General features: G+C 33.9%; 2 protein-coding genes across 9 annotated transcripts in view; one reads left to right on the top strand and one right to left on the bottom strand.

Moving 5' to 3' along the window:
• LOC130218425 (centrosome and spindle pole-associated protein 1) overlaps positions 1-14814 on the bottom strand; it is a 44935-nt gene extending 30121 nt beyond the window's left edge. The window contains exons 1-13 of the mRNA XM_056450617.1: positions 14667-14814; positions 14485-14557; positions 14266-14369; positions 13590-13673; positions 13187-13282; positions 11249-11580; positions 7352-7431; positions 7164-7260; positions 7005-7062; positions 4282-4616; positions 3450-3568; positions 1413-1497; positions 1039-1144 (exon numbers count right to left, since the gene is read on the bottom strand). Of these exons, the coding sequence (XP_056306592.1) occupies positions 1039-1144; positions 1413-1497; positions 3450-3568; positions 4282-4616; positions 7005-7062; positions 7164-7260; positions 7352-7431; positions 11249-11580; positions 13187-13282; positions 13590-13673; positions 14266-14369; positions 14485-14557; positions 14667-14729 (1632 nt within the window). The 5' untranslated portion in view covers positions 14730-14814. The remainder of the gene's footprint in view (positions 1-1038; positions 1145-1412; positions 1498-3449; positions 3569-4281; positions 4617-7004; positions 7063-7163; positions 7261-7351; positions 7432-11248; positions 11581-13186; positions 13283-13589; positions 13674-14265; positions 14370-14484; positions 14558-14666) is intronic.
• A 3474-nt stretch (positions 14815-18288) lies between these two features.
• Positions 18289-24288, top strand: part of relch (RAB11 binding and LisH domain, coiled-coil and HEAT repeat containing) — a 99110-nt gene continuing 93110 nt past the window's right edge. For 5 of the 8 annotated variants that reach the window (XM_056450372.1, XM_056450373.1, XM_056450374.1 and 2 more), the window contains exons 1-2: positions 18289-18896; positions 19662-19712. In XM_056450372.1, the coding sequence (XP_056306347.1) occupies positions 18449-18896; positions 19662-19712 (499 nt within the window). In that variant the 5' untranslated portion in view covers positions 18289-18448. The remainder of the gene's footprint in view (positions 18897-19661; positions 19713-24288) is intronic. The other 3 variants (XM_056450375.1, XM_056450378.1, XM_056450377.1) reach the window with 1 other exon arrangement.

Consider the following 24288-nt stretch of genomic DNA (forward strand, 5'->3'; position numbering starts at 1 on the left):
CACAACTCACTGAGCTAAACCTAAACCTGCACCCAAATCAGGCTTGTCACTTCATCACATTAACTGCAACAATATATCACCATTTTCCATTGTAAGGGCATTGCAGTGTTTTAAGCTTAGTTTCAATGCATAAACTTGTGTACATTTATCTTATATTAAAATCTATTAGACACTACAGTTCAAAAAATCTGAGATCATTAAGATAAAAAAAAGATACTTTTATTCAGCAAGGATTAATTTAATTGTAAAATTTACAAGTTAATGTTAATATTATAAATGATCATCATTTGAAATATTTGATTTTTTATTGATCAAACATTTTGTAGATTTAAAAAAAATGTTAAACATTGATAATTATTTCTAATAATTATTGATAATCACTGACTTTAGATTCAGCTTTAGAGCTTTGGTTTTTCTTAAGCAACAAATCAGCATAATTAGAATGATTTTAGAAGGATTGTGACGTTTGAACTATTCAAAAAATAAGATAATAATATTCCACTCATTATTATTATTACTATTATTGTTATTATTATTATTATTATTATTATTATTATTATTATTATTAATAATAATAATAATAATAATGATAATAATAATAACAACAACAACATTAATATAGTTATGTATCACATTTGTGATCAAGTAAATTAGTCTTGTTAAGCAAAATAGTTGCTAAAAAACAACCAACCCCAAACATTTAATCAGTCCCAGTCATTCAGTGAATGTTTAAAACATTATAATTTAAATAATTTACATTACAATCTTAACTTGAAAAGTTTATTTTAATAAATGCATCAGCATCATCATTCGTTAAAATAATAAAATGACTTGTCACAAAGATTTCATCCCATATCAAAGATTTTTTTAACTGTATAGAAAAATAAAATCATATAACATCATAAATGTCATCTATTTTTGACACTGAAAACGTATTTATATTAATACAGTGTTGGTATAAATACATAAACAAACAAGGGATTAACATAATTTGGACACATATATCTCATGTTAATAAAACACTTGTTAATAAAGTACCTGCTGCCTAAGGGCTTCTTGATAGCTAGCAGCATTTTCCTTGGGCTGCTGAGACCTATCGCTGTTCACTGGTCCTGATGAAACAACTCCAGCATGGCTGATGGGTCTATGGAGAGACATACAGGAGAGAGGAGCATCATGTTACTTCTGAATAAATCTGCCCCCTACTGGTACGTCAACATTACTTACTCAACATAACTTATTTACAAAGTAATTTTAATGTTGTTTTAAATGAGGGGGAACTAAACAATATTGTTATTAAATTGACATTTCTGATTGGATTGTGACCACACTGTAAAGTCCTTGTAATGTGACTGACTGCATTCTGAAGGTAAATGATCAGATTAATGTACTGTATGAAAACATGCACTTACTGTGTGAGGCCCCCAGAGGGAGGCTGCAGAGCAGGCCAATGTGCTTCTGGAGGGATGTGAGACTGCTGACCCACTACTGGTCCATCTAACACAAACAAAACCAATAAATCACATTAATGCTAGAAATACAAAGACAGTCAGTTTAACCATTTAAAAAATTTGCAGTGTAATAATAATTAATAAATAAAAATCATTTTGTTCAAATAAAATCCACATAACTGTAGTACCCTGACTTTTCTTAAAGTCACCATGAAATTAAAATTATTTAAGGATATCTATAAAGTAGTGTGCCCCAAATCAGTGACAAAATTCACATTTAGAAGATATAAACATTCAAAAGGTTGCAGTTGGTCACTTCCACCTAAATCAAAGGTCACCAAACTTGTTGCTGGAGGGCCAGTGCCCTACAGATTTTAGCTCCAACTCTAATCACACACACCTGAACAAGCTAATCAAGGTCTTACTAGATATACTTGAAACATCCAGGCAGGTGTGTTAAGGCAAGATGGAGCTAAACTCTGCAGGGACACCGGCCCTCCAGGACCGAGATTGGTGACCCCTGACCTAAATGGATAGTTTTTTTTCACGTCATCTCATAAAATCGAACAAAAATGTACCTTTTAAAGCACTTCACTGGACTTTTAAATGTGTGAAGAATATTACTATGTATACTAACATTGTTATTAAAATTTACAAAACACTAAAGGTTGTTTTAAAGCTCTTACACAATTAACCATCTAAATCTACATTTTAAAATGGATAGTCCCGGTTTCTAAATCTGACTAGTTAAGCCATGTTCAAAGCTGTATTAACATAGAATATTCCACTATCAGTATTGAACCAAAGAAACAGTATAATTTGCTTACTTTTATTTTGTAAAACTTTGCTACGTATATTTTAAATAACTGTTTTATAAAAGTAATAAGCCTCATGAAGCTGTAATTTACAGTGAATTTAGAACAGATATGAGACAATAATATATTTGCTTTACTTAAAACCTCAACACAAGCTTTGTAAATACATAAACATGACCTTAAATGACATTCATTATGGCCTAGTTAGTATGAATGTATGAATTCTAGTATAGTAGCTCTACAATGCTGGTAGTTCAAGTGTTAAACATGCATTCGACAGCTACAGTACATTAACACTACACCACAAAAATATTACTAAGTTTGTTGGCAGATTATTTAGCTTGTTTTAAGAAAGAAAAAAAAAACTTTTTTCTGGAAAGAAGACAATATTCTTTTATTGTCTAGAAAATGCTTCTTGTGTTGAGAATTTTGAGATATTTGTACTACAAACAAGACTAAAACATTAAGTAAGAGAAAATATTTTTTGCAGTATGCAATTTTTTTTCTCTCAAATGCTAAAATGGCATGTTAAATTATATAAAATAATAATAACAACAACAACAATAATAAAATGTTTAAATACAATGTGTTGCCATTTTTTTCTCTCAAATGCTAAAATAGCATGTTAAATGATATAAAATAATAATAATAAAATTAAATACAATGTGTTCTCGTTTTTTTCTCTCAAATGCTAAAATGGCATGTTAACTAATCTAATAATAATAATAATAATAATAATAATAAAATTTTTAAATACAATGTGTTGCCATTTTCTTCTCTCAAATGCTAAAATGGTATGTTAAATAAATAGTAAAAAAAGAAATATATACAATAAAATAAAAAAAAATGTTTACAACGTGCAGTATTTCTGTAACTTTGTAAAGCATTTACATAGTAGCCTGCTGGTTGCCAAGCATCTAAACCAAACATTGTAACAATGTGTTGTGTTTTACACTGTACACACTTGACACTACAATGCGGTGTTAACGCTGCATTGCAAAAATGTTCCATTTCATAAAAAAGGCAGTGCTAACAATGCTTCTAAACTACAGACACAAAACATTCCTTTACCCAGAGTTAAAAGCACTGTTTAAAATTATGATAACGCAGAATTAAATTTGTGTGTGAAAAAGCCCTTAAATGTGGAATAACTGATGATGCAATGCTAGGACAGGACACTTACAGTAGGCCAGATTGGGATCTAGAGGATTTCTGGCTCCATAATAGTAATATGCATTATCATAAGGAGTTTGATAGGAGTCACTGAGGGAGGGACCCAACGGAGGACGCACACCTGTAATTCTAATGTCAAAAACAGAAGTATGTCATTAAACAAAGCAATGAATGATAAACAAAAATCATGATAATAGTATTAATGGGCATATTATTAAATAGCAAATGTTTTAGTTGTTTGGAATAATAAAATCCACCAAATTTCTATGCAGTGATGATTCTTGAAGTACTTCTTCCATTATTATTAATAAAAGCAGAGCATTCTAAACTTTGATTTGAAGAAAAGTGTACAAAAGTGTATACAAATCCAACAAAAATGAAAGTACAACATTCAACATTTTAGTGAGGGAAAATTTTACAATACCATGAAGCACTGAAAAAGCCCCCAAAAATACACTTTCTTTTTGCAAAGAATACAATTAAAAATGACAAAAAAATAATTAATAAAACTGTTTTCTTTTCTTCATGGAAGTGGATGGCACTAAAGATGATACCCTCTAATTGGTGGAATTTTCTAAACAGTATAATGGGTAATGTAGTTTCCTACACAAATCCCAGCATTAAACTTTTGATTAAAAAATGAGTTCAACATAAACATATTTAACAACCTCAAACCTCACAACAGATCCAGCTTTAAAGGTGTATCAGGTTTAAAGGTTTAATTTAAGAAATAAAGTTCCCTATGGGGAAAATGGATGGAATTTTACTTCAGGAATCCAACAGTTGTGCGATTGTCAGTACAATAAATGTTATTTCATAGCAAATAAGAATCAAATACAAACCTTGGGGCAACCATCTCTCCCAGGGTTCTTGAGAGGCTTCTGTGATTGTCATCAGTAATAGCCCCAAACCCCATCCCAGCCTCCAGACCAGCACCTGATGCATTAGCTAGTCGGCTTAGAACAGTGCTATGTTCCAGAGACGGGGACTGGAAAGCTACACGTGGTCTATCTGGAGGTGTGATGTCATTTGGTACTTGTAGAGGCCTCTCTTCATGGAGTCGCCTGGCAGAGTCAGCCCTGACCTCCTCTAGACCTAGTCCTGGACGGTAAGGTACATCTCTTCTCCTGCCTTCATATTCCCGGGTCACGGCACCAAATTGTTTAATTCGGTCTGGCTGTGGGAAACCAGGTTAGATGAGAGTAAATGAGAGCACAGAAGGTGTTCATTATGTAAAAAAAAATCATTTTCGGAAACTGGGCGAGTCATAGAATGGTCTAATTTCTATTTTATATTTAAAACAAGTAAATTATATATACATTTACACAACAGTTCTTTCTGGTTCTTGAATCTAATTGGCTGATAGCTGTGCGATATTCTCCAAATAACAGCAATTGTACAGCCTCTTCACCCTTTACTCTTGTGTATTACTCTGCCCACATACAGCGACAAGCAGAGGACACTACAGTTTGACAAATATTGCTACTTTTGGACAGCATAATGTACTTTTGGGGCTATTTTAGTCAAGAATGTAGTTGTTTAGATTGCAACTATGCAGTTTATTTATAAGGATAGTGCCTATCTTAAATATTTATAATTTCAGAACATCGGGTTCAGTGCATCGGCTGCCATCAGCCTGTCTGAGCAGACCTAAGAAAGTGACAGTTGATGTTCCGCCACAAGATGGGGACAGAGACTGCATAATACGTCCTTAGGGAAGAAAAACAGCATTTTCTCAGCATTAGTTTCAAACTAGAGCAGAACAAATCATAAATCAGGTCATATTCTAAGTCGATCTCGCTCTTTTGTATTTTGTAGTGCTGTATTTATACCACAGAAACTGGTAGTGTTTGCTTTGCTTTGGCTTTTTCGGGGTTAATTATTGTGATATTCTGATTGCAACAGAGAAATACTGGGAAATCTCTGTAGATTGATGACATTTCATGCCCTTCATCCTTCTAATCTTAAAATGTGAGCAAAAATTACCTGTTTTGTCATCACTTTAGACATTAAGCTAGAGAATCATTCAAATACTAGCTCTAAAGTGATGTTGGTGAAGTGGCAACGATTTCTGCTGTTCTAACATCAGCTGCAGATGTGAATGAATGGAGGAAGAAAGTAGTTCCTCTTACAAAAGGTTTTTGAGACTCTTCGTGTTTGATTTTCTTTTTTATATACACAATTATGTTGTCGAACTGTTGTATAAACGCAGTATCACATGAGTAGCAGTGTGATATGGCTGTTTATCATCACCATACCTGTCAACCCATCCATTTCTCTTGGAATTCTCCCGTATTTTACAGTTCTATCCCCCTATCATCCCATAAAAGGTATTGTCCTGTATTTCTCCCGTATTTTCAGTCTTTCTCTGAAGGGTGGCAAATAAACATTAAATAGCCGAGCCTCCCTATACGCAACCCATACTGCCGTATACGCAACCCATACTGCCAAACCACCAGGGGCCACCCCTTTCTCTTAAATGTGAGTCTGTTCTGTGCTTTCGCTTTGTTTAGGCATGGAAACACTTTGAAATAAATATAAAAACGGCGGGATTCATATGCAATCCACAAAACAGTCATATAGCGGTGCATGACTGTCAGCTGACACGCTCCATAGTGATAAATAGACGCTGTTTCCCAAAGGGATTCTGTACACGCGGTTTGAAGTGGAGTGAAAGTCTGGGTTTTGGGTGCGTGTTTAAACAGAAATATACACATAATTAATAATAATAATATCTAAAGATGTCGATCTTGGTGGGGTTTTTTTTTCAAACACAACTAATTTCGTCCTAAAGGAGCATAAAAAGTTATGAAAGCAATCGAAAGCTTTCATTATAATGTTAGATGTGTGCTTTTTTAAAGTGACACCTGTTATTTTAAGTAAAAAACAACAAAAAAATCTAAATAAATAAAACGTTATATAGTGAAGAAACGGCTAATGAGATTTGTTGGCTTGATTCAATTTCTTTATAATAGCTATTAATTTTATTAAGCTGAACTGCTTGCTAATGTATTTGCTGCTAATGTATACTATTTATTTTTCTTTTGTAAATATTATTAATAAAACATATTACTGACCGTTTAACTGTCACAATCATCCCTTATTGGGCATATCCCTCACATCCCAATGTTGACAGGTATGATCATCTCTTGATATTGTGATATTGCTCGTGTGAGTGTGTTTGTGTGTGTATGTGTGTGTATATATATATTATATATTACAATTTACAAATGGCGCTGAAAAATAGAAATTATATATGAATAATACAAAAAATATATACTATTTTTAATAATACTTATATCTTGGTGTTAGTATGGTGGTAAAAAAATAAACACATAAACTAGACCTTTCCTTTGTGCTGAATATTCATGCAAAATACCTTTTTTTTTTTTTTACATTCATGCTATAAATGTCATGCAAAAATATTAATGGTCCTACATTTTTAATGTCATCACATTTTTAATATAAAATAATTTTAACTGAAATTAAGTAATAAATATCATAAAAGCTAATAGAAAAAAGTAAGTAAGTTAATATTGTTATTTCAGAACATTAGGGCCTTTACCTTTTTTTCTGGATCAACAGCGCCTGTTGCAGCCACTCTCAGTTCCAGCTCCTTCTCCCTGTTTAATAAAATACAGATATTCAAGTCAATATTTTAGAGCTTGATGGTTTTAATTTCAAACACCACCAATCAGCATGTCAAATGGTTGTCATTTCTCACTTCCTTTTGTTCTGCTGTTGTTCTGCGATCTGCTGTAGCAGCTCCAGCCTGTAGCGCTCTTTCCTCTTCTGAGAGGCCTCATCTCCTTCAGCAGCACCTACACAACACAATCACAAGTTGAAAATAACACACATTTTGATGTAGATACTGTAAATAAATTAGATTTGACCCAACATCCATTGTCTTACCAATCATGAGTCCTGTAGCAAACGTGTTCATGTTCTGATCATTGGCAGACCTGCTTTGTGCTGGAGTCAGGGCTTGCAGACTACATCAAAGTCACACGGAGCAAAAAAAAAAAGAAAACTATAAAACTCCATCCGGTTTCTTACACTAAACACACCCTGATTTCTACAGCTCTAAACCATTACATCAAACACACACAGAAACATTACATTTCTAGTGGATTAAAGAGCTTGACTGCAGAGCCATCAGATGCTTTGAACCTCCCATCAACCCCGATCAATGCAATCCTTCTGATAGAATAGACAATAAATTAAGCAGATCCCACTTTACACACAGCAAACTCAGCATTTCCTTGTAAAAAAAAAACACTCAAGTAGACCTGGTATTTAACCTCTGCAACAAAATTCATATATAATATCCCAAAGGTTAAAAAAAACCATCACATCTTTCAATTTTTTTTCACCAAAGGCAGACTCAAAAGCCAGCAAATTAATTGTTTTTTTTTTTGTTTTAAATAAAGACTTCTTCCAGAGTAATTGCCACTTCAGCTATTTGATTCACTGCCATTTTATTTTCACTCAAAGATTGGCTGTAAGCCCCAATTACTCTAATTGCAGATCAGTACTTGAGTTGAGGATCTGTCAGGGTCTCCTGGTGACATCTGTCTGCATTAACTGCATCTAGTATGAAAAACGTCACGTTTAACAGAGATTACAACCCTTCTGCTTTCTTCATTTTTATATTTGGCTCTTCAACTGTTAAGGTTATTTTTGTATGAATGTTGCTATGGTGATGAGATTCATTTTTCACAGACATATTAGTTGGTTTCGTTGAGGTTAATTTTATTTCCTATGCAAGGAGTTGTGAAAAACACCATCTGCAAATAAAAATGTTTTTGATATTATCACAAAAACAAATTGAAGCTTATTTGAAATGTTCTTGTCTCTATTTATGTATCATGTTACATAATAAACAATTTGGGGTCAGATTCTTTCACAAACAAATATTTATATTTAACAAAGATGCATTAAACTGATAAAAAGAGGTAAGAAGGTACGCTGAATATATCCAAGGGGATCTATGAATTTTCATGTAATAATCACACTTTTCATGCCAATGTGTGAAAAGCTCTTAACAAAATTTCCAAAGTTGTCTATGAAAGCATGTAGACTAATCTTTATGTAAAATTTTAAACGAGCATTAAATTGCTTGCTAATGTCAAGGGTTTATGATTTCTCTGGGTATCCCATTTGGAATTTATCATAATAGAAAAATGCTTACAATTTTAAACTATAATAATTTCACAGTAATGCTTTATACTATTAATACTCAGTAATACTTTGTTTTGTTATTGTTTCATTTGTTATGGTTTTGTTTTGTTTCATTCATTCTAATAAATGCAGCCTTAGGCTTATTTACACTAATAGTTTAGCGCGTTTTTAAAACTAAAACAATCCACGTCCACATTGGCGTTTCATCTAGCTTTTCTGAAAAGATCTCCATCCACACTACACCACTGAAAACGCACATTATGTGGTTACACACACACTCTGGCATGAGCTGCAGCGTATGCGCACATCTAAGCTTCAGGCAGTCAGCGGGTGCTTTGAGCACAGCTCCCCAGGTGAGAGCAGCGCACATCGGACCGCTCATCAAGGATCTTATCTCACTATAGTTGTTAAACGTGATATTTAATTCATTTTGTCTCTATGTAACGGTTTTTTGGTGTTTTGAATATATTACTTATTCTCAGGTGTTTGGGCTGAGCGCATATATAACTTAATATATTAATGTAACCACGTACACTGATTCTGCACATTTGACTGATTGCTTTCCTTTATTTCCTATATCGTATAAACTTATTGTACATTATACTTTCATAATGGCCATTATTGATTATTAAAACTGATATGCACCAAAAGAGACGGTATGTTTCATATTTTTCTATAAAAATGAAAGGAGGCAGTAATGTTATAGGCTCTGTTTTGTTATAAATATGCATAGAGTGAAGATCATATAAATATGCAGCTACACGATGCCTCAACATTTTTAGTGTCTGTTAAGTTGTTAATATCAAAATGAAAATAGGCAGTTTCTTTTATCATGTTTTCATTTTATTGTTAAGATAGAGAAACAACGTAGCCAGTAGTGATGCGAATGAGGTTATAAAGTACACTGTTCCCTTTAAAGATTTACCCGACGTGTCCTCTGGAGTTTGTTTTCTAAATCAAACTTGCAAAGTCTGAACTAAAGGAAAGGGTGAAAGACTGAACTTTGTACACTTAATATTGAGGGAAAAGTCCCAATCAGAGGCGAATGTCTGCAGCCCTGTTTTCAGATCTCTTCGTTTTCCCCTATCCATACTGACACGGAGCAGCAGTGTTTTATAACCAAATCTTCAGCGTTTCCAAAATGCTCCATTTCCGGGGCTTGAAAAGTCCGGGGTAGTGTAAACGGAAGGTGTGTAAACCAAGCAAAACTTGTGTTTAAAAACATAAAACATATTAGTGTAAACGAGGCCTTAGTAAGCTTTCTTTCTGTGGATTTACTGGATTTATTATGTATGGGTTTGAAAATGTCAATATTTTCTTTATTGTATATAAAGGTCTGGCGATATCCTATAAATGCAAATTTCAAAGAAAAAAAATTCAAATTTATACTAATGTTTTCTATAAAATGTAAATTGATCAATATAATGCAGACAATAACAACCAGACTTGCAAGTTTACTGCATGCAGTAGGGCTGTGCGATTTAGGGAAAATATCTCATTGCAATTTTTTTAGCAGATATTGCGTTTGCGATTTCGATTTGCGATTTAATTTTGTAGTCAAGCTTCAGCTCAATATTCGTAGCTTCTTACTGCTAAAATGCTGTGAGTTTTTTAGTGAAAAAAAGGAACTGAAAAGATATTAACTATGTCCGACTTCTATTCAAATGTGTTTAGAAATATTTAGAAATTAAACACAAATTTTTCTCTAGAGCAAACAGTAGTGAGCTATGGCGTTAGTTATCTTCTGGTGCCTTCGTGACGTTTTTTCATATAGTGTAACAGCTGCAAACAACTCTGAAATTGTACTTTGCTGTTGCTTACTACTAGATTGAGTGCTATTTGCAATACTTTTAGTTGACTTTTTAGAAAGACACTAGGATTTTTTTAGGTGCTGGTTGTTGTAGTTCCTCATGCTGTGGCAAAAATTCTACGACAGCTCTTACAAATTACCTGTTTTTGTGGTGTCTGTGACTTTGAATCCAAGATATTCCCATATTACAGACATAATTTTTTTTCTTTGATATGAATTTGTCTATTAATGCTTCTAAAGTGGCAGATGCCATCATCTCACTTGTCCACACTTTTCTGTTTGTTTGTTTTATTGTGCGATTTCTTTGGTCGCACAATTCTGATTGGGCAGAACAAAAGCATGCTGACTCAATTGGCTAGTAAGACTGTCACACACAGATGGCAGTCATGCATTTGCTCTGGGTGGGGGAAATTATATGAAACATGTATATTTTCATGCAGCCTCTTGCGATTAGCTAATTGCAACGTTTCAAATCCTTATTCGATTTATCACACAGCCCTAGCATGCAGTTAAATATAGTGAACTATGTTCACAATGTGTGTAAAATCTATACAGCAATGTATATAAAACGTCTTTTAAGCAACTGAAAATATTGTAAAAATAAACCCAAAATGCTACTTTTTATTTTGCTTCATTAATCTTTACTTTTTATCCTCGCAACATCTTTCAAAAAAAAAGTTTTAAAAATGCAATTAGAATCCAGTTCCATGCGGGCCTAATTACAGTTTATCCAATATACATTCAACTTGACACGAAAGTCCCTAAAGAGCATATTATTCAAGCTCCTACTTCCTATAAATATAGAGCTTTAAAGGCACCTGTGTGAGCTGTTGTCGTGTTTTCCTTCTCTCCTCTTTGCCTGAAAGTTGTCCTGTTCGTTTCGGAGCCTCTCCTTCTCCAGGAGCTCCATTTCCTCATCAGAGCTGCTGTGATCTCGGTGAGGGCCTCCCCAGCGAACCGGCGTCTCTTCCCAGTGTCTCCGAGGTCTTGATACCTTAGGCACTCCTGAAATGGGTTCAGTCAGAGTGGCAACATCTCTTCTTGAGAACACAATGTTCTGCAGGCTCTGACTGGTTCTTTGAGCTTGTTCCTCTGGAGAAACTTTTGGGTGCTTTGGAGTAATTGAGCCAAAGCCATTTCTCTCAAGGGCCTGACAGGAACATCATCAACATATGCTGAGAATCACAGGATTCAAGGCAACACTTAAAACAAACTTACATTATTGGTGTAACTTAAAATATTTATGACAAACATTTTCAGACATTTGAATGATTTGCAAAATTCATGTTGAATCAAATTTTTTAAATCAAAAATGTACACAGTTGACTCCTGATAAACCAGTTATTTGTTCATTTGAACAACCATAATGTTTTGTTAAATATTGGAGTTAAAACTCGACAACATCTAACTTTAAAAACAATTACTGTTTTTATATGTAACATAGGGACTAGAAAAGAAAAGTGGCTGATCTCAGAACTGATATTAGCACAATTATTGCTTATTGAGGGAAGAAATAATCGTTAATAGTTGTTGTTAAAGATGCCAGCCCTAGTGCTACTCTTTTGACACCGTATATATGTAATTTATTATTATTATTATTACTATTATAACTTAAAGCACATAAGACTACTTTTTTTGTCAACCCTTTTACTCTTACTCTTTAAGTATATTCCAGGGTTTCTGCAGGTTTCATCAAGTCAAATTTAAGACTTTTTAATACCCTTTTAAGACCATTATAGATTAAATTTAAGACTTATACATGGCTAAACACTAAGGAGTTTTAATAATAGCCCAGTTGGGCAAATCAAATATTTTGCTTGCCACAAAAATCAAATGTAGTTATTTGTTAGCCACATATTTTAATGTGTCAAAACAAGAAAACTCTAGTTGTATACACTTTTTTTCAACATAAATGTTTTTTTTTAAATGACAAGTTTAACATTGATAAAAGTATATTACGGAGAAAGTTACACGATTAATCAAAAATATATATACAGTATTTGTTGGCTTTTGGTGCAAAAGATTTCAACCCAATGTGTTTATGTTATAAAACCTTAAGTTTCATGTCTATTTATAAACATTATGTCCACTCCGCCTCTTATCTGTAAATAATTTTTTATAAAAATGGAAAATCATGTAAAGGGATATGTTGCTCTGTTATTATCACGAGTAATTGTGTAACTGTTTTTAGTTTATGGGTTTTAATTAAGAGAATTTGCTGTATCTCTTTGAAATAAAAAACTTTGATGATTGGATGGATCTCGCAGCTTTACTTGGACAGAGGAAATTTAAGACTTGTTTAAAATTATTTAAGACCTACAATACAATGTTTCAGTGAGTTCAACACAGTAAATTCAGTGACTTTTGAAGGCCTAAAATGTTGTTTTGAAAATGTAAGACATTTTAAGACTTAAGACTTCACGGACAGCCTGTATTCATTAACATTTATCCTCTAAATGCAATCCCATGCAAAGTAAGCTTGGAGAACTACACATGTACTACCCAGGTAGTTATGCCAACATAAATTGTCCATGTTATCCCAGCACAAAATAATTATGTTAATTTTTTAATGTTTTATTTATTTACAAATTTTAATGTTTTGAAGAAAATACAAAAAAGAATAGTTTTAGCTTATTTTAACAAAGTAGTCATTTAAAGGAGCAAAAAAAAAAGCTAATTAAATAATCTCATATTTTGAGTAAAAATTAAGCAAAGAACATATAAAACATAACAAAAATAGCATTTTTAATGCAAACCTGAGAAGTAACTGAAGCTTTTACTGTTTTCTGTTCTCCATCTTGCCTTTGGAGAAACAGATTATATTCCTTGTTTCTCTCATCTTGCAGCTTTTCCTATTTAGAATCAGCAAACTGTTACATTAATGAACCAAAACAGAAGACATTTCTATGGTTATAATAAACAAAATGTCCTCTTTTATGCTTTGAATTTCAGATGTGTACACAAAACAGATCTGTAGTCCTGCAATACTGGGTAGCCTGTATATACCTCCTCCATTCAGAGTAAGCAAATCATTTTTCATGTCACTGAGGTCTTGCCAAATAGAAAGGGTGGGTCTTTGTGCAACAGACCGAACACAAAATGGAACAAAACGCAGAATTTGCTTATCCCTGCAAATACAACTGGACAATAAACATTTACCTTCGCTGATCTCCGTTCTTTTATGGGAAGAGACAGCATGTGGGACTGTTGTGAAACTGGATCAGCAATTATTAGATTTTTTTTCTATGAAAGACATCAAGGGGAAAAATTATATATATTACATATTAATTGAACAGATAATATTAATTATATTTATATTATATTATCATCATACTATGTAAATAATATTAATAACGCAGACACTAATTTGCAATGGGAAAAAAAATTAAAGAAATAGGTAGAGTACAGGGGTCAAAGATGAAAAGGAGTTTTCATGCATCTAAACAATACAATTATATAGAATAATATTTTAAAACAAGAATAATTTAATGACATTAAAAGATTATATTTAAGGATTTGTTGTAGCTGCATAATACTAATTAATTCTCATTTTAAATCTTTATATTTGTCACTATCCCTCTATTCACTGAGTTTTACATATTTACCAGTAATAGTTTTTTAACCATTTAAAATGTACATTTTTGTAATTTATTCTTTTATATTTTTAATAAGAACAATTTAGAATAAGTGTGCATTTTTATATTTTTTAAAGCTGACACTTATAATTCATATGATTTCTCTGTAAACAGAACCACTTATTTCATTTTTCCCGAAACTACTTTACTTTTTAACTTTATTTTTTAGCTTGGTATAATATTTAGAGAGCACACTGCACCTCAGACATAAATCGCCGGTAATCTAAACGTAGCTCTTGCTTTAATTTCTGCTTTTTTCGTTCATAATCGTCTCCAAGAGGTAAACTGAGGCCAAAACTCTCTTCTGGAAATAAGAAAACAACATGAAACACCTCCAATGGCATTAAGAAAATCAAATAGACTTATTGTAAAATCTAATATCCAATGTTGAAAAGTACATTTATTGAAATAAAGCCTGCCTTTGGTCTGTTTAGATCGTGAAAGTTGGGTTTTGCTAGCAGGTTTGATGTTCTCCTTGTTACCAAAACTTGTCTACGGAAAAAAGAACAAAAACATTCTCTTGAATTATATATTACATAAACAAAACGTTTACCTCAAGAACCATTCTTTATTACTAAAGTTATTATGACATTTTGCTCACCTTCATTTCCATGTAAGGTATTTCTTCCGTGTTCGCCATAAAGTTGCTGATGTTGACATTCATATTCTCCCAAAACGGAATAAGCAGTTAATAAAAAAGCTCTGGACAGAAAAGAGGCAGTTAGTTTTCAGATGAGGCTCTTATCGATGATCTCTGGACACATAAATGAAAAAAAAAAACGACTGTTTAGGAGAAAAGGAGTAGAGATGGAGATGGAAATGAGAGTGCAGAAGACTGCAGGTTGTCAGGCAACAATTCAACACAACACGCGCCTCCTCAACCTCCCACAATGGCTGTGTCTCAATAAACCACTTGTGATGATCAGCCCTTCAGAGACCGCCTTTCTGAGCGTTTCCTTTAAATCAAGAATAGCAAGCTATAACAATAAATCGGTTTATTAACCATTTGCCTGTGTTTGTTATAAATTTAGCTTGTCCATGGTTCGATGCGACTTTAAGCATGTGGAAGTTTTACGTGGCCGTCTTAAAAGTGAGCAAAAAGTAAGTGTTACGAGATCGCTGTCATCTATCATTTAAAAGTTGTTCTCACAGCTGACTGTGATGTAAGTTTCAAAATAAAAGCCCCACTTTTATTGACCGCTCTTACAAAATTACCATGGTAACTATAGCTTCCGCTACACTCCCTTTTATATGATATTTAAACATTTCTTAGTGAATGTGGACAATATGTGATGGTTTAATTATTAACATTAACAATTTAGCATTAACATTTTTATTAATGAGTTATATTTATTACAATGTGACCATTGGGGAAAAAACTAGTCTAACAGTTAATGATGCATGGGAATTTATTTATGGGTCCATTGATGGGTAATGATTTGTTGTTGTTGTTGTTGTTGTTGTTGTATGCCAAAATCATTAGAATATTAAATAAAGATTGTGTTCCATGAGTTATGTTCCATATTTGGTAAATGTCCTGCTCTAAATATATCCAAACTCAAAACTCTTTTGATTAATAATGTACATTCATTCATTCATTCCTTCGGTTTAGTCTCTATTTCAGAGTTTGCCACTGTGGAATGAACCACCAACTATTCCAGCATGTGTTATACACAGCGGATGCCCTTCCACCTGCAACCCAGTAATATATACAATATTGTGGCAGTAAATATATACACAGTTAAAGTCAGAATTATTAGCCCCCCTTTGAAGTTTTTTCTTTTTTAAATATTTCCCAAATGATGTTTAACAGAGCAAGGAAATTTTCACAGTATGTCTGATAATATCTGGAGAAAGTCTTATTTGTTTTATTTCGGATAGAATAAAAGCAGTTGTTAATTTTTTAAACCCAATTTTAAGGACAAAATTATTAGCCCCTTTAAGCTATATTTTTTCAATAGTCTACAGAACAAACCATCGTTATACAATAACTTTCCTAATTACCCTAACCTGCCTAGTTAACCTAATTACCTAGTTAAGCCTTTAAATGTCACTTTAAGCTGGATAGAAGTGTCTTAAAAATATTTAGTAAAATATTATTTACTGTCATCATGGCAAAGATAAAATAAATCAGTTATTAGAAATGAGTTATTAAAACTATTATGTTTAGAAATGTGTCCAGAAAAATGTTCTCTCCCTTAAAAAGAAATTGGGGGAAAAAATTAACGGGGGGGGGGAGGGGAGGGGTGGGTGTAATAATTCAGACTTCAACTGTGTATGTGTAAAAAAAAAAAAAAAAAAAAAAAAAAATATATATATATATATATATATATATATATATATATATATATATATATATATATATATATATATATATATATATATATATATATATATAATTTTTATTTATTTATTTTTTTTTACACATACACAGTTGAGGTCTGAATTATTGTTTATTTTTATATATATATATATATGCAGTGTTGGGGGATGGGCATTACAAATAACACGAGTTACGAAATAATATTACTTTTCTAAGTATACGAGCCAAGTAACACATTACTTATAAAAAAAGTAATAATATCTAAAGTCATTAAATGCAGAGCTCTTCTATTAAAAAAATACCCTGCAAGTTCTTAAAGAGATCAAGCCTCCGCCAGGTCAGAAAAAGTAACACAAAAGTAACTCAAAAGTAACATACTGCATTACTTACCATAAAAAGTAACTAGGAATGCAACTAGTTTTTTGGGCAGTAATTCAGTATTGTAATGTATTATTTTTCTCAACACTGTGTATATGTATATTTTTTCTGTTTTCATGCATACCATAAAAATAAAAAATATATATATTTAAAAATTGACACTTATGACTGGTTTTGTGACACTATTTTGTGTGGTTTATGTGATAAATAACACATTTTTTATATTTCATAGCATCCTTGACATTACCTGTTAATTATATTTTGTTTGTTACAAGCACAAAAGCAAGAGACTAAATGTTACACAAATTAAGAAGCAGTTTTGAGAATTTCCATTGTAATCAGAGATATGTACTGTACCAAAGTCCCTGCAAAAAAATACACATGTTATAATCATATATATTACTGTGCATGCTGATTCTGCTGATGTTGACTTTCATATTCTCCCAAAACAGAATAAGCAGTAAATAAATAAAAAAACTCTGAAGAGAAAAGAGCCAGTTTTCATATGATGAGGCTCTTGACACAGAGCATGTGTGAAAAAAAATCTAAAATTGACACTTATGGTTTTGTGACATTTTATGTGGTTTATGTGATAAATAAAAACACATTTTTATATTTTGCAGCCTCCTTGATTTTGCATGTGCTTTGGTACGTATCTCAGATTAGAATGGAAATTCTCAAAGCTGCTTCCTAATTTGAACAAAAAAGGACTAAATGTTTCCCAGTGATGGGCTGCAGCTGGAAGATCATCCACTGTGTAAAGCATATGCCGGACAAGTTGGCGGTTCATTCCGCTGTGGTGCTCCTTGATAAATAAAGGGACTAAGCCGAAAAGAAAATGAATGAATGAATGGATGAATGAATGAATGAATGAATGAATGAATGAATGAATGAAAGGACTAAATGAAAAAGCAGTTTTGAGAAGTCCCATTCTAAGTAGAGATATGTACCGAAGTAACTGCAAAAATAATATACTTTAATCGCCTGCATCACTGTGCAGCAATGAATGCACCATACTGTATGTGGTCAGGTAGCCAGAACTGAAAACATGTTATGCTTAGTTCAGTCCAGCAGATGGCATAAACAAATGCCTGATTGTGTACAACCACTAATAAGCTTGCAAACAGCCACGTGAACATCCATTGATGTCAAGCATATGCAGTGCAAATTAAGGCCGCCTCGGTCAGGCGTGGAAAAATTCTGTTGTTTTCATTGTTAATGTGCACATATTTGTGTTTAACTAGATATAAAGATAGCTATTTTATTGTGTATAATTATTTTCCCTATACAAAATAATATTAAACATTATTATTATTATTATTATTATTATTATTATTATTATTATTATGGAGCTTTCCGAATAAATCAAATATCGCTGTCTTGACAGAGATTAGTACATCAGCTCGTTATTTGCATTTGATAAGTAGAGTTTTGACATATGCTTTGTTATTGGATCTTCACACGTCTGTTTGGCGGATCCCATCTACACTGAGGGCATGACGTAATTTCCGCTCTACTCTCGGCAGTAAGGAGGCGGGGTGCTGAAATGACATTCGGCCCCACCAACCAAAGCATATTTCCCGAAGTCCCGTTGATTAGGAGCAATAAAGCGCTCTTGACATCCGTCCAGGAAGACGGAGGCACACATTAGCCAGGTCGCTGGAGGAACACCTTACGGCAAAATGGCGGCGGGTAATGTCAACCCGTTTAACGTGAGTGACTCGGAGGAGGAAGCGGAGCAGAGGCAGGATGGCGTGGATACTGAGCGCAGCCCGAGTGATGAAGCGCAAGGCCACAGCCTCGGTCCCTTCTCTCCGCCGGCGTACTCCGAGCCAGCCGCCCTGCTGTCCAGCAACCGCACCAGCCCGAGTGTGGACGGGATCCCCGCCTCGGCGGCTGCTGTGTCCGGGATCGGCGCGGAGACGCGGGTGTCGCTAGATGCGATCGCCGCGCAGCTGCTCCGGGATCAGTACATCCTCACGGCCCTGGAGCTGCACACCGAGCTCCTTGAAGCCGGACGCGAGCTGCCGCGCCTACGGGATTATTTCTCCAATCCAGGCAACTTCGAGAGGCAGAGCGGAACTCCACCCGCGTGCAAAGAGCAAGGTGTCGGTCCTGGAGGTCCGCTTAGTAAGTCCATAATAATATGTTCATTATGAATCTCCAATATTCAAGTGAAATGTAGTCTTTCTGTATGAGGTAATGGATGTGCTTCAAAACCAACTATTCTGCTCCATCTAAACATCTTAAACCAGTCGGTTTCCCAGTTGGCTGGTTTGTGGGGTTTGGACACCTGTCTGCTAGTCAGCGAGATTAACCACCTGACTAGACCAAATGTCTTTAAACCTAGTTCAGGAAGCCTCAGGGGAATATATATTAGGCTGTAGGACTGAATTGTATGTATATATGTATGTATTTATGTATGTATGTGAAGTATGTGTTTGTTTGTTTGTGTGCCATGTCCAAACAAGTTTGTATGTGTGTATATGTAAACAAAGTCATGCCACCAAATTTAAAATATGTAACAGGTTAAATAATAAATGTTATGGCTAGAACAGGCTGGAAGACCATTTTAGCCTGGTTTAAATATTTTTTTAGAAACAGAATAAATTACAGGATCAAATTAATGGTCTAGGTAGATAAATTCTATCTAGGTAGGCAGCTTACTATAGGCTTTGGAATGTAGCCACACGTTTTCTTTTGCTCTTTAAACAGCAATAAAACATCAGCTGTTTAAACTAGATACCTAGACTAGTAATTTTATGTTGCGTTTTATTATACTTCAGCCTCGTGCATTGAAGAAGCTGCACACTGTCTTGATGGGAAGTGTTTGTTTTAGGGCTGGATTGTGTCTTTGTTATGTGAATTGATGTGAAGTCTTCCCACTGACCCCAGCTGTGCAGGTGCAGGATGTAAAGAGGAGAAAAAAAGATGCACATTTGAGGGGTATGTAAAACCTGACTGTGTGCAGTGACAGATGGGATTAATGCCCTTTATTTGGCATAATCAGGAATTCTTTCTGTGGTCTGTCTTTCTTATACCTTTGCTCCTGAATGAGGTTTCTAATCTGATAACATGGCCTCGTCTGCCTCTTGCTATTTGCCTTTCAAAGCATGACGTTTGGATTTGTTTTTTTCTTGATTGCATGCAGTTGGAGTTTGGAGTGACAATGGAAAAATGTAATGCAGTTTAGATCAATTACATTTTTTTTTCCATGTTGATCCAAGATTACTTTGCAAGACAATTGACCATTTGTTAAAAGAAACCTTTTCTTCTTTGAAACTGGCTATAGGAATCAATGTGAAGGTGTGAAAATTGTCATCATTTACTCACTTGTCGTGCCAAACCTGACTTTCATTATTTCTGTTGAACACAAAAGAAGATGTTTTGAAGGATATCTGTGGCAGTTTTGTTACCATTGACTTCCATTGTATCTCAAATGTTCTCAAAATATCTTCTATGTTCTACAGAAGAAATTATGTCATATAGTTACGCAACAACATAACAATGAGTAAATGATGATCATTTTTTTGTGGGTGATCTCTTTTTGCCCCTCCTTAATGTTATTGATCAATCCTACCTTAGCAACTGTTGTCATGCAACATGATTAAGCGTGCTTTTATACTTTGCTAAAGCAAGCCATAAAGTGATTGATCGTTTTTAAAGAATATTGCACAAATTAAGTATAAAGTGGTACAGTGTCATGAAAACACAGGTTACCCAAAAATTTAAAATATTTAAATACTCACAGTCTTGAATCATTAAAAGTACAATGCATGAAGAATAATGGAAAGAAAATATTATATACAAATAATTTTAAGTTAAAAAATAATGACTGCTTAAATTTTATGGGTTGTTCTTAAGGATACCTGGAATTAAACAAATCAGCTGGAGATTTTCTGGTGAACTACCTCTTATTTGTGTGGCGGTATCTTAAAATGTTTGGAGTTTATATGCATCAGTGGTGCATGGTTTATAATTGGAAGACAGTTATAATTAGAATATAGTTATAAGTAGAATATAGTTAGACCTATTTAGTTGTTCAAGTGCAAAAATGAGATGAAAAAGATGTTTAAACTTAATCAGTGTGAGTCAGTCAGTTTCTTAAAATGCAAAACATTCATTCATTCATTCATTTTCTTTTTTCGGCTTAGTCCCTTTATTAATCTGGGGTTGCCACAGCGGAACGAACCACCAGCCTATCCAGCATATGTTTTAGGCAGGGGATGCCCTTCCAGCCGCAACCTATCACTGGGAAACATCCATACACACTCATTCACTCACATATAAACAATTTAGCTTACCCAATTCGCCTTGTGGGGGAAACCGGCATGAACCCACATGAACACATGGAGAACATGCAAACTCCACACAGAAATGCCAACTAGCCCAGCCGGGGCTCGAACCAACAGTCTTCTTGCTGTGAGGCAACTACCTTGAGGCCCAAAATGCAAAACAAAAGCAAGTAATTTAGCAATAATAATGAGTAATGCCAGCATAGTACACTGAAAAAAATGATTCGTTGGATTTAGGGATGCAGTGATTATAGATTTTGGTTGTATGATTATAGTCTGAGGAATAAACACAGTTTCACTAACACGATTATTATGCATTCATTAATTTCAAAACACTACTAGTTTAGTAAATCACAGGAAAACTTCTTATATTTTAAAGTGTTATTTATAGCTGCTCACTAACCAAATAATACAGCACTGAATAATATTAAAAACAAACAATAGTCTATTTCTCTTTGTACTTAAAAATAAGTCAAAAGTTTTTGGCTTTTAAACACATTAATTTTACACAAAAAATAATTGACAGAACAAGGAACAAATAAATAAATAAGAATAAATAAAAAACTCTATTTGTCTAATGTAAATCTAAGCAACATATTAGCAAAGTATTTTCCTTTTAAAGAGAACAAATGTAGTAAGAGGCTGCTGAACATCTGCCTGAAAGGATCTTTTGATCAACTATATTTGGTATTTTCCCATTGTATTTTTTTCTCTTTGAAGTAGAAATGTGAATATTCTATATATAATAAAATATGTAATATATTACGTATGAAGCTGACTGGTCAGTTCTTGTCACGTGACTCGTGGTGCACACCCTGCATTTTTTCAACTATGTGTGCCTGGAAAGCGTGAGCGTGCTGCTCGCAATGCACACGCAAGCCGTGCATCTCCATTGGAAATAACAAATTTGCGTGCGCAAAAGACGGGATATGTGAACAGCCCTTAGCTAATAGCCTCAGCCATAGTTAAAATCAGTCTCTAATCCAGTGTGCGTGCGTATTTTGTACAAACTCAGAACTTTAAACTAGGGCACAGTTGGCATAACTTTGTTTAGTTGCAGCAGTTCACAAACGTGTTAAGAAGCCTTTACGATTAATCAACCTTGGTAAATTAAAGCGTGGTTAATGGTGTAATCAGTTAATTGTTGCATCCCTAATTAGATTTACAATTTTTTTTTAAGGTAAGTGGTTGCAACATACAATTTATATGGGCTGAATTTAAACAAACAAATAAAATGTAGTAATGTTCAACCTAATTTGTTTGTGTAAATTCAGCAAATATAAATTGTTTGCAACCACTTATCTTTAAAAAATAGTAAATCCAATAAATCTTTTTTTATTATTTTTAATTTTTTATGATTATTTTTTTAAGGGTTGGCTGATAAAATAAAGCAATAGCACTTGTTCAATAAATATATAATATAATTCAATGTTCATACTTTAAAGAAGAACAAAACATTGCTGTTTGTTTGCACCATGTGGACCGTATATCCATGTATATATTTTTTTCTCATTTGCTTTGAGACACAACACTTTTGTCTGGAGTTTACCTCAATAGACACTTCTGATAATGCAGACTGTGTCACAAGGATAGTGTATATAAGACAGTGAAACGCTTCAGGCGTTTGATTTTGACATTAGAGTGACCTGAGGCAGAATTTGAAGGCTGTTTAGATCTTGACAGGTGACAGTTCACCAGAAATGCCCTAGTTGAATTTTCAAAAACACAAACAACAACAAAAAAACAGGAAGCCACCATATATATATAGCTTATATATTAATAAACAAAGTTTGTTTTTTTAATTAGCAAATTGGCAACAGTTACTAAGGTGGGCAAAGCTTTAGCAAAAGATCATCCCCTACGTTTTTTTTTTTTTTTTTTTTTGGGGTTACCTAAATTCTAAACCAGTGTACTGTACCATGTGATTCTTGAATGATCATCACTTATTGCCGGATGTATTACTGATTGTATTGCTCAGCAATTATTCCTATGTGGGGCATTTTGTGTGACTGCCTGACATAAGTGCACATCAGCTGCCTTCTGCTGACTGTACATGTGGGTGGGCAGTTTGAAACCGCTTTCATGCAGGCTTATTCATGCTTCAAAACAATCATTAATCCAATCTAATCAGCATCTTATTGCAAAGAGTGTTAAATCTGAATATTTATGACAACCAACTTTTCCTCACCAAAAAGGCTTAGATCTGATATTTCTGTTATTTTTAGAGAGTGTGTGTGTGTGTGTGTGTGTGTGCGTGTGTGTGTGTGTGTGTGTGTGCTTCTGTGGACGAGCGTGTGTTCAGGGGTGCATCTTAATAATTAGAATGCCTACAAAAGTTGATTCATTTCAGTAATTCTGTTCAAAAAGTAAAACTCGTATTACACACAGACTTCTATTTAAAGTATTCTCTTTAAAGAGCAGCTATTTAACCCCCTTTTCAAGATTTAAGAAAAGTCTTTTGTGTCTCCAGAACGTGTCTTTGAAGATTCAGCTCAAAACACCCGTCAGATTTGTTTACTATCCTTTCTGAATATTAAGATTTTCTGCTCCAAACTCAATGTGGCTGTTTTTCGTTGCCTGTGCCTTTAATGCTAGTGTTCCTCAATCTCTTCCTCGGCTGCGTCAGATAAAATGCACAGTGACAGACAGGAAGCAGATCTCGCATACCCTTTGTGAGTAATACTACAGTAAGAACTTTCCCAATGATTATTTGATGTATTCGTTGTGGAGTTGCAACGATGAGTCACACAAAATGAGCACACACAGAGACCAACACACAGTGGACACACACACACACACATCGTGCGCATTAAACTTTGCACTGTTTTTGCACGCCAAATGTGACAGGATACACGTTAATATCCACTGATGAATTTCCGTTTTGTTCAATGTACAAAATAAACCAGGCTTAACATCCACAAACTGGAATTGAAGCATCTTCTTTTATAATTGTACTGACAGGCGGCTGTGGTGATAAAGACGGTAAAATCGCTGTAATTCATTACAAACATGCACTGTTTTATAAACATTTTAAACTTGTAAAGATCATTTTTGATCACGTTTGATGATGATTGATGGTCACAGAAAGCTGAACAGATCTTTTAATCTCAGTTGCTGTGCGCACGTCCTGTCTTGTGGATATGATTATATGTGTTACTATGGAGACATGTTAATCAATTCGGTGGGCGGGGAAACTACACTGCTGCACCATGTTGCGGTCGGCCTCG

This window comes from Danio aesculapii, chromosome 24 (genome assembly GCF_903798145.1).
Source record: "Danio aesculapii chromosome 24, fDanAes4.1, whole genome shotgun sequence".
In the NCBI taxonomy this organism is placed as follows: Eukaryota; Metazoa; Chordata; class Actinopteri; order Cypriniformes; family Danionidae; genus Danio; species Danio aesculapii.